The sequence below is a fragment of the Suncus etruscus genome, chromosome 1 (assembly GCF_024139225.1).
Source record: "Suncus etruscus isolate mSunEtr1 chromosome 1, mSunEtr1.pri.cur, whole genome shotgun sequence".
Classification (NCBI taxonomy): Eukaryota; Metazoa; Chordata; class Mammalia; order Eulipotyphla; family Soricidae; genus Suncus; species Suncus etruscus.
The window spans coordinates 91,368,723-91,381,679 of record NC_064848.1 but is presented as its reverse complement, the minus strand read 5'-3'; the positions used below and the strand labels follow the sequence as shown (position 1 = coordinate 91,381,679).

Here is a 12,957-nt window from a genome sequence, read left to right as displayed (position 1 = left end):
TTTCCTTCTGTCTTCCTATTTTTGGGTCCTTTTGTTGAGCACTTTCTAGTTCTATTAGCTGTGTCATTAAGCTACTCAGGTAAGCTCCTTCTTCCTTCCTGATGTGTGCTTGCAAAGCTATAAATTTTCCTCTCAGTACTGCTTTTGCTGTGTCCCATAAGTTCTGATAGTTTGTGTCTTTATTGTCATTTGTTTCCAGGAACCTTTTGATTTCCTCCTTGATTTCATCTCGGACCCACTGGTTATTGAGTATGAGGCTGTTTAACTTTCAGGTGTTAATGTTTTTCTTCTGAGTCCCTTTGGAGTTCACAAATAATTTCAGAGCCTTGTGGTCAGCAAAGGTAGTCTGCAAAATTTCTATCCTCTTGATATTATGGAGATATGTTTTATGTGCCAGCATGTAGTCTATCCTGGAGAATGTCCCATGTACATTGGAGAAGAATGTGTATCCAGGTTTCTGGGGATGGAGTGTCCTATATATATCCACTAGGCCTCTTTCTTCCATTTCTCTCCTCAGGTCTAGTATATTCTTGTTGGGTTTCAGTCTGGTTGACCTATCCAGTGTTGACAAAGCCGTGTTAAGGTCCCCCACAATTATTGTGTTGTTATTGATATTATTTTTCAGATTTGTCAACAGTTGTATTAAATATTTTGCTGGCCCCTCATTTGGTGCATATATGTTTAGGAGAGTGAATTCTTCCTGATCTATATACCCCTTGATTAATATAAAATGTCCATCTTTGTCCCTTACAACCTTCCTGAGTATAAAGTTTGCATTATCTGATATTAGTATGGCCACTCCAGCTTTTTTATGGGTGTTGTTTCCTTGGATGATTTTTCTCCAGCCTTTTATTTTGAGTCTATGTTTGTTCTGACTATTCAGGTGTGTTTCTTGTAGGCAGCAGAAGGTTGGATTGAGTTTTTTGATCCATTTAGCCACTCTGTGTCTCTTGACTGGTGCATTTAGACCATTGACGTTGAGAGAAAGAATTGTCCTGGGATTTAATGCCATCTTTATATCGAAATTTGGTGTCTTTTGGTTAGTCTTGTCTTAAATTAGGTCTTTCAGTTTTTCTCTTAAGACTGGTTTTGTGTCTGTAAAGTTTCTGAGCTGCTTTTTGTCTGTGAAACCATGTATTCTTCCGTCAAACCGGAAAGTGAGTTTTGCTGGGTATAGTATTCTGGGTGAAGCATTCATTTCATTCAGTCTTGTCACAATATCCCACCACTGCTTTCTGGCATTGAGTGTTTCTGGTGACAGGTCTGCTGTAAATCTCAGAGAAGCTTGCTTGAACATGATTTCCCCTTTTGATCTTGCTGTTTTCAGAATTCTGTCTCTATCTGTGGGATTTGTCATTGTGACTAGGATGTGTCTTGGGGTGGTTTTTCTGGGGTCTCTTTTGGTTGGTACTCTTCGGGCATGCAGGATTTGATCACATATATTCTTTAGCTCTGGAAGTTTCTCTTTAATGATGTTCTTGACCATTGATTCTTCCTGGAAATTTTCTTCCTGGGTCTCTGGGACTCCAATGATTCTTAAGTTGTTTCTGTTGATCTTATCATAGACTTCTATTTTCGTCTGTTCCCATTCTTTGACTAATTTTTCCATTGTCTGCTCATTTGCTTTAAGTTTTTTTGTCCAATCTCTCCTGCTGTATGGAATTGTTATGTATCTCATCTTCCACAGCACCAAGTCTATTCTCAGCTTCTGATACCCTGTCCCAGAGCTTATCCATTTTGTCATTCACTTCGTTTACTGACTTTTTCAGTCCTGTTAGTTGGCATGTTATTTCAGTTTGGAGTTTTGTCATTTCTGCCTTCATATTTTCTTGGTTCTTATTAGTGTTCTGTTCAACTCGATCCATGGTTTCTTGGAGTCTGTTGAGCACCTTCCATATTGCTAGTCTAAAGTCCTTATCTGAGAGGTTGATTAGTTGTTCAGTCATTATCTGGTCCTCAGAATTGTCATCTTCATTCTCTATGTCTGATGCTGGCCTGCGTTGTTTCCCCATTGTCACACTTGTATTGTGGGTTTTTCTACGTGTTGTGGTGGTATTCATTGTCTATATGATGTAGGCAGCACACTCCTCTGGCTCCTCCCTTTCTGGATGGGCTGACTTGCCTCTAAGGGAGGGGAGTCCTCCGTGGATGAAGCCTCACACTGGGTCAAATCTTAGGCCCGAGCATGCAACAGAGAAGACAGTCCAGAGAGAAATGCTTGCTTCTCTGATATAGCACAGTTCTTATTGTGATTTTTTCTTATTGTTGCAATGGTGTTCTTTTCTTAGAAGGAGCGCACGGCCGCGTAGCGAAGCGGAGCGGCCGTGCTCTGATGGAGCTCTTTTGCCCCACTCCCAAGAGTTTCACACAAGAGGACAGTAGACAGATATTTACAGTTCACACTCACAGTTGGGCCCCTCTGCGCAGGCTTAGATTCGTGTCTTTTCCCCGCCTGATGTCCCAAGCAGGGAATCCAGCTTCTGCAGCAGTCTGCCGGCCGGTTTTTATGTTCTGAATCCCGCCCTGGAAATGGCCTCCGGGGTAGGGAGAGCAGATTTCTGGAGCTCTTTTGCCCCACTCCCAAGAGTTTCACACAAGAGGACAGTAGACAGATATTTACAGTTCACACTCACAGTTGGGCCCCTCTGCGCAGGCTTAGATTCGTGTCTTTTCCCTGCCTGATGTCCCAAGCAGGGAATCCAGCTTCTGCAGCAGTCTGCCGGCCGGTTTTTATGTTCTGAATCCTGCCCTGGAAATGGCCTCCGGGGTAGGGAGAGCAGATTTCTGGAGCTCTTTTGCCCCACTCCCAAGAGTTTCACACAAGAGGACAGTAGACAGATATTTTCAGTTCACACTCACAGTTGGGCCCCTCTGCGCAGGCTTAGATTAGTATGTCCAATTCTTGATCACCAGATCCAAGAGACTCCTGGTGCTTAAGGATTGGATGAGGTTTTTGTGTGTTTTGGTTTGGTTTTTGTTTGGTGCATCTAGTTCTTGTCCAAAGTGTTGTGTTGTGGGTGGGAGGGAAACTAGATCATTGATAGCAGGAAAAATGCACTGGTGAATTGTGGTGTATATTCTGTGACTGAAACTCAATCATAAACAATTTTGGCACTTAAATAAAGTGATTATAAAAATAAAAGTAATTATAATTTTAAAATAGTTTTAACTGAAGCAGGTCTAGCATATTTTTTGTTGTTTTGGGGGGGCACACCCAGCAGTGCTCAGGGGTTACTCCTGACTCTGTGCTCAGAAATCACTCCTGGCAGGTTCAGGGGACCATATGGGATGCTGGGAATCAAACCTGAGTCTATCCTGGGTCAGATGCTTACAAGAAAAATGCCCTACTGCTGTGCTATCACTATAGCCCTACTTTATTTTATTTATTTATCTATCACATATGTGGATATTGTTTAGTGCAATGCAAGAGAGTGGCCCTCATGACATAGTTCTTGCTTAAGAGACATTCACAGTCAATCAGGTTGAAGGATAAGTACAAGAAGAATGTACTTTAGAGGTGTTACAGATAAAACATAAGAGGTGGTGTAATTCATTTCAGAAGAAAATAATGGAAATTTTTAGAAGGGCAGTGACATTGAATTCAATTTTAATAATATTATGGAGTTTTACAATACAATCCTATCCAAAAACGGGAGAAGAGCAGACTTTTTTTTTTTTTGGCTTTTTGGTCCACCCCCATTTGATGCTCAGGGGTTACTCCTGGCTAAGTGCTCAGAGATTGCCCCTGGCTTGGGGGGACCATATGGGATGCTGGGGGATTGAATCGTGGTCCTTTCTTGTCTAGCTCTTGCAAGGCAGACACCTAACCTCTAGCGCCACCTCACTGGCCACAAGAGCAGACATTTTTGCAAAGAAGAAATACAGATAGCCAAAAAGACACATGATAAAATGCTCCACATCATTAATAATCAGGGAGATGTAAATAAAAACAACAATAAGATATTTCACACCATAGAGACTTGCACACATATCACAAAGATCAAGAACAACCAGTACTGGCACAAATGTGGGGAGAAAGGGACTCTCATTCGCTACTGGTAGAAATGCTGACTGGTCCAGCCTTTTTGGAAAACAAAATGGCTATTCCTCAAAAAAATAGAAATTGAGCTTCCATATGACCTAGCAATACCACTCGTAGGCATATACCCTATCAACCAAAATCACCTTGCAGAAAAGACCTCTGCATTCCTATGTTCATTGCAGTAGTGTTTATAATAGCCAGACTCTGGAAACAACTTGTGTACCTGAGAATAAATGAGTGGCTAAAGAAGCTGTGATACATCTACACAATGGAATACTATTCAAGTGTAAGGAAAAATGAAGTCTCATGAAATTTGCTTATAAATGAATGGATATAGAAGTTCTTATGCTGAGTGAAATGAATCAGAGGGAGAGGGCTAGACATAAAATGACCTCACATATTTGTGGGCTATAAGAAAAATAAAAAAGAATATGGTAATCAAATCCAGAGACAATTGAGATGAGTATCAGGAGAACCAGTTCACGCGGGAAGCTTGCCACAGAGAGTGGTGAATACATTTAGGTTAGGGAACAGACTACTGTGGCCATGATACTTGGAACTAATCACTCTGGACAAGAACTGGGTTCTGAATAAGGATAAAATGATATACATGGCAACCCTTCATTAGCAGTAGTGTAAACTACAGTGTCAGGAAAGAAGAGTAAAATGCCTGCCCTAGAGATAGGTGGGGAAGAATAGGTGGTAGAGATACTGGGGACATATTGGTAGCAGGAAATGTGCACTGGTGAAGGTTGGTGTACATTCTTACATTCTATGACTGAAACTCAACCATAAACAATTTTGTAACAATAGTGCTTAACTAAAGTAATTATATATTTTAAAAGAATATATTTGAGTTTCACAAGGCAAGAATGGGGTTTTTATTTTTCCCAGTAGCATGAACATGTGAGCAAAGAAGGATTCCTAATGGTCATGGCCTTTCAATAAATTAAAAAACTTCAGTATAATGATTCTAAGTTGTAAGTGACAGAACAGTTAGAAAGTATTTGCGTCTAAGGCCATACCACCCTGAACGCGCCCGATCTTGTCTGATCTCAGAAGCTAAGCAGGGTCGGGCCTGATTAGTACTTGGATGGGAGACCACCTGGGAATATTGGGTGCTGTAGGCTTAAAAAAAAGTATTTGCACAGATGACTTGAGGATGAACTAAATGAATTGATATCTTGAGCTAACAAACTTAAATTTCAGGGCTGAATAACCAGTGGAGTAATTAATTAAATCACATGTCTTGCATGTGGCTAGACCCAATTTAACACTCAGCACCACATATTCCCTGGGTGCTGCCAGGAATGATAGCTCTGAATGTTTAATCCAAGCTACTCTCTCCCCTACTAATAAATAATTGAAATTACACTTATAGGCTAGGCAGCTAAAAGATACCAGAGTTGTTTTAAAGATAAGAGTCATATTGTCATTGGAAAAAACACTTTTTGTAATGTGGATGATAAATAGGAAGAGAAGAAATGAGATTCTGGGATATAGAGAGCAATAATCCAAGAAAGAATAAGGCAAGGGCATCCAGCATTTTTAAAGATAGGTATGATGTAGAAAACTATTTCAAGGATACAATGAATCGGTTATAATAGCTGTCTAAATGGAAGGGTTGGGAGAAGAAGAAATTTGGGATGACATTGCAATCTGATCTAGAAGAAATATCTCAGACCTGAAAGTCAGAAAACCTGGCTTACATCCTTAGCCTGTGAGTTAAATATTTTATTTTCTATTTCAATGGTCACAGTCTCCCAATCCTATTATTTTAGAACTTGGGGTACACTTATGTAATGGATTGTATATTTTTATGACATTTTAACAAATTATACTGCCTCTCAAAATGAATGACACCTTAGAAATGTCAGCTGACAGCTTCCTGACTTTAGGTGAATCACACTATTTGTGAGGGCTTCATTTCCTCATTTGTAAAATAAGGGATTTTTTTTTTTTATCGGAATACTCTTCCTGTTCTAAAACTATGTGACTAGAATGGTCAAAAGTGTTTTGGGGCCAATGCCAAAACGGAGGACATAATAATATTATTTGAGGGGATTTAAAAAAGAATCCTGCAGGCAGTTAAGGTTGGCACAAATCCAAACTTGAGGAATTTTCGATATTCTCAGCAACTTTAAATGCAAATGAAGGACATTTGGATACATGCTTAAGTGCTGGAAGTGTGGCAAAGAAATGTTTTAACCTGGAAGGGTCAGTCAGGGCTAGGTCCTGAGTAACCAGGCATCTTGAAGGACTTGGCCCAGGAGCCAGATGGCAGTAAAATACCACAGGCAACTGGGAGAAATTTGGACATGCTCTACTGGGAAACACTAAGTCCAAATACATGGTTAATGCAGATGATCATTAGCATTCAGCCAGAACAGGCTGAATTCCTATTTGTAGAGTTTGGCTGTAATAATGTGCAGAAGTAAGGGTAGTGAATTACAATGAAAACGAGCATCAGAAATTAAATGACCTTTTGGAATTGTGAGGTACCTGGTTAGCAATCCTCTCTGATGACTAACCTCCTTGATTACTAAAGATAGGAGTCATATTGTCATTGTAATAGCACTGTTTGTAATGTGGACAATAAATAGGAAGAGAAGAAATGAGATTCTGGGATATAGAGAACAATAATCTAAGGGAAAAATAAGGCAAGAAATAATACACAAATTCATGTACCTTTGATGCTGATCTGTTTGTCTCCCTCTTAAAAAAATTCAGTCTGAGTATGAAAAGGAATGATGATAAGGGTTGTCTGGCAGCACAAAGCTTCTTAGCATACCAGGTGGGTCTTTCACAAATCCCGCATCTATTTTCTTGTGTTTTGTTAATGTGCTGAGTCCCTGCTTGGAGCCAGGACCATAGTCTTCTTCAAGGAAGGCCACTGTGTTAGGAAAAACATATGCAGAACTTATAGGCAGGCTTCTGATTTTTAACTATTATATATACATGTACACACACATAACAAATGTGAATACTCACTATCCAGACAGAACCAGTGATTTTATTTTTTCACTCATTCTTATTGCAAATTTAGACTTTGCTACATTCTCTATTCAGAGTCAACTACTCCATGACATTGGTATGTATTAGATCAGGATTTTTTTTTTTTTTGCTACTTAAATACAATCCTACTTTTGAGTCACATCCCGCTGTACTCAGGGCATACTCTTGACTTTGTGCACAGGTATCAATACTAGGAGGCTTGGTGGACCACATATGGTGCTGGTGATCGAAATTGTATTAGCCTCATGCAAGGCAAATGCCCTACCCATGGTACTATTCTTTCTAAAGCTCTCCCCCACACTCACTGCCTGTCATTTACCTATGGTGCATGTAAATATGTTATAACAGAAAACTACTATTCCCAGTTTGTTTTGGAACTGCCATTTGTATTTCAATGCTATAAAGACTTTTAAAAGATGAAAGAGAAAGGATGAAAGGAGAGCAGTGGAGAGACAAGCAAAGCAGAGAAGTTTCACAGGATTAATTTTTTCTTTTTAAATATTTTAGTTAGATAATATGGTACCTCGTGCAACACAGAGTTAAAATTGATGGAATTGATGTACATAATTGGTGTACCAATTGCCACCAAAGACCCAAGACCCTCTATACTGTCCTAAATTACTTCTAATCTCTTTTTTTTATTATTATCCATATCTTCCCAGTACTTAGAAATCGGAATAGTGAAGTGTACATTCATGGTATAATCATCGATTTTTACTATCTAGTCCCTTGCTTTGGCATGATTTAATTTATCAGGGAATTTATATATATAGTTTGTGAAATTAAAAATATCACAAAATTATATAGAACTAAATATTAATTTCTGTTTAATTGCAGACAAATATATAATCACTAGAAACTATTGTGTATGATCTACAAAATAGTAGTCTAGATTGGTAGTGACTAGTTGTGACTAAATTTATTGGGGAAAAGGTCAGTTATGGGAGTCAACTTTTCCTGAGCCATGGTAGAAAGGTTGATTGTGTGAGCTTGATTCAGAATTTAAAGGAAAAAAAAAACAGCAACAAGGGCCAGCTCTAACATGATATCCTGACAACGAGGAAAATGTGAACAACTTGACCTTAGAGCAGATTAGCATACCTTACCAGCTAACGACAAGACAAAACCAGAAGACTTGGCACCCTTTGGTAGGTACAAAAGCCAAGATCGTGATTCACAGATGACTGGCTGCTAGAACCACGACCAGACTGTATACATCTTGGAACCAATAAAAAAGCATAAGATTTTCCCCATTTTAGTGTGCCTATGCAAAATAGGAACATTGCCACATGATACAACTGGTGCATATGAGGGTATAAAAAGCTAAACAATCTCTATATTCTGGTTCTAACCTGAACTCAGATCCCAAGCAAGACTTACCTACTAGAATTTCCCACTGAGGATATTTAAAAAAGGGACGGGAGAAACAACCTCTACATATGGAAATAAACATGAAGAATTATAACTATTAAAAATGCATCTTCAGAAACATATCAAGGAAATATAAATATCCCCTTTAAGTGTTTCAGATAGTTGGGGGGAGAACAATACCTAGGGCACAATTTCATTTTACGCCATGGTCTTGTGGAGTCTGTAAAATAGTTTGCAGAAGTCAGGGATTAGGTAGCGACTTCAAGCTGAGGGTCTCTCCAGAGATGAATCCGGTAGCAAGCAACAGTCCACAGAGAGGGGGGGTGGGAGAAAAGGAGCAGCATAGAGTGAGTCAGCAGGAGCAGTGACTACAACTTCTTACCAGGCCAACACGAGGTGGGCTGGGAGGCTGTCTCTTCACTTTTGGAGCTGATTGGCAGCTTCCTGAGGCTAGGGGAAAGTTCCATGTCCTGAGGAGTTAAAAACTGAGAGTAAAGAAGGTTAAATAGGGAGAGATAACGGATCAGGGCTGAGAGAGTGAGAGGATAGAAGAGGATTTATAAAGTGGTAGGTGGGGGGATGAGAGGTTATTTATAACAGGGACTATATACAACATATGCAGGCATTATATACCAAACAGATTATACAGATATAGAAGTATCCAGCACATACACATTCATACACAAAGGTATTATTTTCTGAGCTTGATATATACTAGAGAATTGGAGAAAAGTATCAATGCTGAACTTTCGTTATATGTTTCTAAATTGTACCTTACTTTTGAGCTAAAGTGGTTTTGTCTGTGTGTGTGTCTGTGTTTGTGCGTGTTTCAACATCCCTGGCATCCAGGATAAAGAGAATCAACCTGCAGAGCCTATCTGGACTGATAGTCTGGCTCCCACTCCTTCATCAGTGGACACAACCACCTGGGGACCTCTATTCAACCCCTCTAAGAATGAGGAAGAAGGTCTGGAAATCAGAACTCTAAGTTCCATCTTGATTGCAGGGTCAAAAAAAGTGATGCATAAAGGTAAGAGACAAATATCAGTAGGTAGCATATCTACGTTGTGAGAAAGATCTAGAAAGGCTCTTTTTCAGAGAGAATTTATTAGAATTCTAAATAAGAAGAATTAAAAACAATTTTACTTTATTACCTATAGAATTAGAAAACTTGTTGGCTATGGAGTAATTATAGGCAATAATAAATTCTCTACTCTTATAAATGTTAATTTAAATCTATTCAGAGAGCATTATATCTCATGTGTGTGACAATTTATACCATTCCCTAAAGTCTTATATGTGGTCTTTACCAATGTAGGTATTTGGATTTTTGACTTTTAGATTAATTTCAAAAGGAAATAAACTAGAGTCCTTATTGTGATTCATTTTTTTCCTTTGGAATTAGTATCTATAAAAACATATTACATATTCAGTATATCTCTGAAGCACATGTAAAGGAAACCTCGTACTGCCAAAGAACCTTAGTTTGATTGGAAAACAAGTTACAGAATATTCTTAATGTAGCAATTGTCTTTAAGAGTGCACATTGTCCCGGAGAGATAGCACAGTGACGTTTGCCTTGCAAGCAGCCGATCCAGGACCAAAGGTGGTTGGTTTGAATCCCGGTATCCCATATGGTCCCCCGTGCCTGCCAGGAGCTATTTCTGAGCAGACAGCCAGGAGTAACCCCTGAGCACCGCCGGGTATGGCCCAAAAAACCAAAAAAAAAAAAAAAAAAAAAAAAAAAGTGCACATTGTGAGGGCCAGGAAGATAGCTCAGAAGGCTAGAACACATGCCTCGCTATGTACAAGGTCATGTGTTCAATTTTTGACACTTCCTTCACGGATCATGGAGTACCAATGTTGTAGCCCTGGAGTCCCTCAATAGTGTTTGGAGGTCCCTAAGACTTAAAGAAAGTTGAAAATATTGATATTACTTCATACCATATGGTCTTGAAGAGAGAGGTATATTTGTAGGTTTTAGAAAATTAATAAGACCTACTCTAAAATTGGGAAATGACTTTGGGAAGTGGTTTAGAAACAAAATTTATGGTATATGAACTCCCTCTTAGAATACAAGTCTTAGACAACAAGAACCTAATGGGTCTTTCTATAATTTCTTCCACCTCTGGGTATATGAATCAAAACACTAAGGAAAGACTATAACATTAAGAAGAACTTAATGGTTTCCTTGTTCTGACTCTCTTATTTCTTTTCTTTTGGAGTGTATGTGTTTATGAACTCTACTTATAAGTTGACATTAGAATATCATGTTTTTACTATCCTGCAAGAAATAGTCTTTTAAAAAGAGAATTATAATATGTTATACAAATTAGTGCTTCATTTTATTGTTTGTAACTTAAAGGAATTTTGTTTGTTTTGTTTGTTTGCTTTGTTTGTTTGCCGTACCTGAGTATGTAGTACTCAAAGTTTTCTCCTGGCTCTACACTCAGAAATCATTCCTATCAGGCTCGGGGGACCATATGGGATGCCAGGATTGAATCTGGGTAGGCCACAAGCAAGACAATCACTCTTCCTGCAGTGCTATATCTCCAGCTCCTTAAAGGGATATTTTAATTGACAAAATTATAAATAATGATAGCAATTCTTTCTATGAACAAACTGGAAAGGGAAGGTATATAGAAAGCCAAAAGTACCTTCATTCCAAATATTAATTTGATTTAAATAAGAAAGTAAACTAAGAAGTTCTTTCTAGTGTTGGCTAATCTCCACAAGGATATTATCCCATGAAGATTAACATGCTTTCAGGAAATACTTTTTAATTTTAACAAATAAATGTAAAATATCTTTATTTTCAAAGGAATTAATATCTAATGGTGGAGCAAATATTCTATTAGATTCATTTATTTTTCAAAGAAATTAATATCTAATGGTGGAGCAAATATTCTATTAGATTCATTTAAAGCTATACATTCTATTTTTTAATTGTGTGGATGGAAAATAAACTCATAAAACTTTTACTTTATATCTTATCATTGAAATAAAAACAAACAATAACACATTATTCTTTTATCACTCTAGATCCTAGATGTTTGGAATCTCTGGAACTTGGAAATTGTGATAAATACGTTGTTCGATGGTATTATGATAAGGAGGTCAATTCTTGTGCTCGTTTTTGGTTCAGTGGCTGCAATGGCTCAGGAAATAGATTCTATAGTAAAAGGGAATGTCAAGAAATCTGCATTGAAGGCTGAGCTAGTAAACTAATTTGTAATGAGTATAATCTTTGTCTGTTAATAATCTAAGAACCTCTATAAATTCAAAATATATATTCATTGTAAAATAGTACCACATTTGAATACAAATAGTATTTGCATTTGTAAGCATAAACTAATTGTAGAATGAATGGAATTAATATCTTTTTGTTTCGTTTTGGTTTTTGGTTTTTGGGCCACACCTGGTGACACTCAGGGATCACTCCTGGCTATGTGCTCAGAAATCACTTCTGGCTTGGGGGACCATATAGGACGCCAGGGAAATTGAACCATGGTTTGTCCTACACTAGTTTGACCTGCCTTACCGCTTGTGCCACCACTCTGGCCCCCGGGATTAATATTTTTGAGTGCTGCCGGTTATGACTCAAAAACCAAAAAAAAAAAAAAAAAAAGAATAAGAATGTTTTTAAAACACCATGCTTTACTAACTTGTTCATACAGTTGTTTCAGGCATTAAATGCTCAAACACCAAACAGACTCAGACCACCAGTGTGATCTTTCCTCCACTGGTGTCCCCAGGCTCCCACCCATCAACCTAGGCTGCTCCCTTATAGGCACAAACAAATTAACTTCGTATTGTTTATTACACCACAAAGGCAAATAGAATTATCTTTTTAACAGGTGAAGAATCTGAAGGTTCTGAGTTTAGTAACTTGTCAACTATCACTAAACCTTAAGACCCAAGAACATAAAAATACAGATTTAGTCTACTTCCAGCCTACAGGATAATCTTGATTCATGTTAGTTTCCTATTTTGCACATTACAGATTAATCTCCTACCCCATTCCTCTCTGTATTCTCCTGTTCCTCTACTTCACCCCTCCACAATTTAGTCTCCCAGACTCCCCATAGCTCTTTCAGTAGCAAAATAGGTGTTGGGAAAGGACTTGATTTGGGGAATTAGGAATTAAAATTGATGGAAGTGTGTTTTGCGTAGGAGGAGGCAAGAGAAGAACAACATTTTACTTGAAAATTTAGCAAGATATAATAGGACAGAGAAGAATTGGGATAAGAGTAAAATAAAGATAAATATGATCTTCCCCCACATATTTTTCCTTTGTTACTGCTATTTTGATAACTGGGAGTCATATACTTGGTTGCAGTGTTCCCATCTTTGATGCTTACATTTGGCATGTAGATCAATTCCAGAGGCCAAAAACCCAGTTTCATGTCTGAAAGGCAGGCATTCAACCAATGAATGATCATCTGGGCTCCCAAGGACAGTTAAGTTTCTATGTAATTTTCCCTGAAAGTGATTGCCCAATCTGAATTAAAACCATTGAACTGAAAGTT

At 38.2% G+C, this 12,957-nt stretch overlaps 1 protein-coding gene and 1 non-coding gene across 2 annotated transcripts in view; both read left to right on the top strand.

The window, feature by feature from the left end:
* The window catches only part of COL28A1 (collagen type XXVIII alpha 1 chain), a 212,355-nt gene extending 200,712 nt beyond the window's left edge, over window positions 1-11,643 (top strand). The window contains 2 exon segments of the mRNA XM_049768871.1: window positions 9,262-9,458; window positions 11,471-11,643. Coding sequence (XP_049624828.1) covers window positions 9,262-9,458; window positions 11,471-11,643 — 370 coding nt within the window.
* On the top strand, window positions 5,054-5,172 carry LOC126033508 (5S ribosomal RNA). The gene has a single exon (XR_007504459.1). It is a non-coding gene; the product is annotated as a 5S ribosomal RNA (ribosomal RNA).
* Window positions 11,644-12,957: the final 1,314 nt, after the last annotated feature.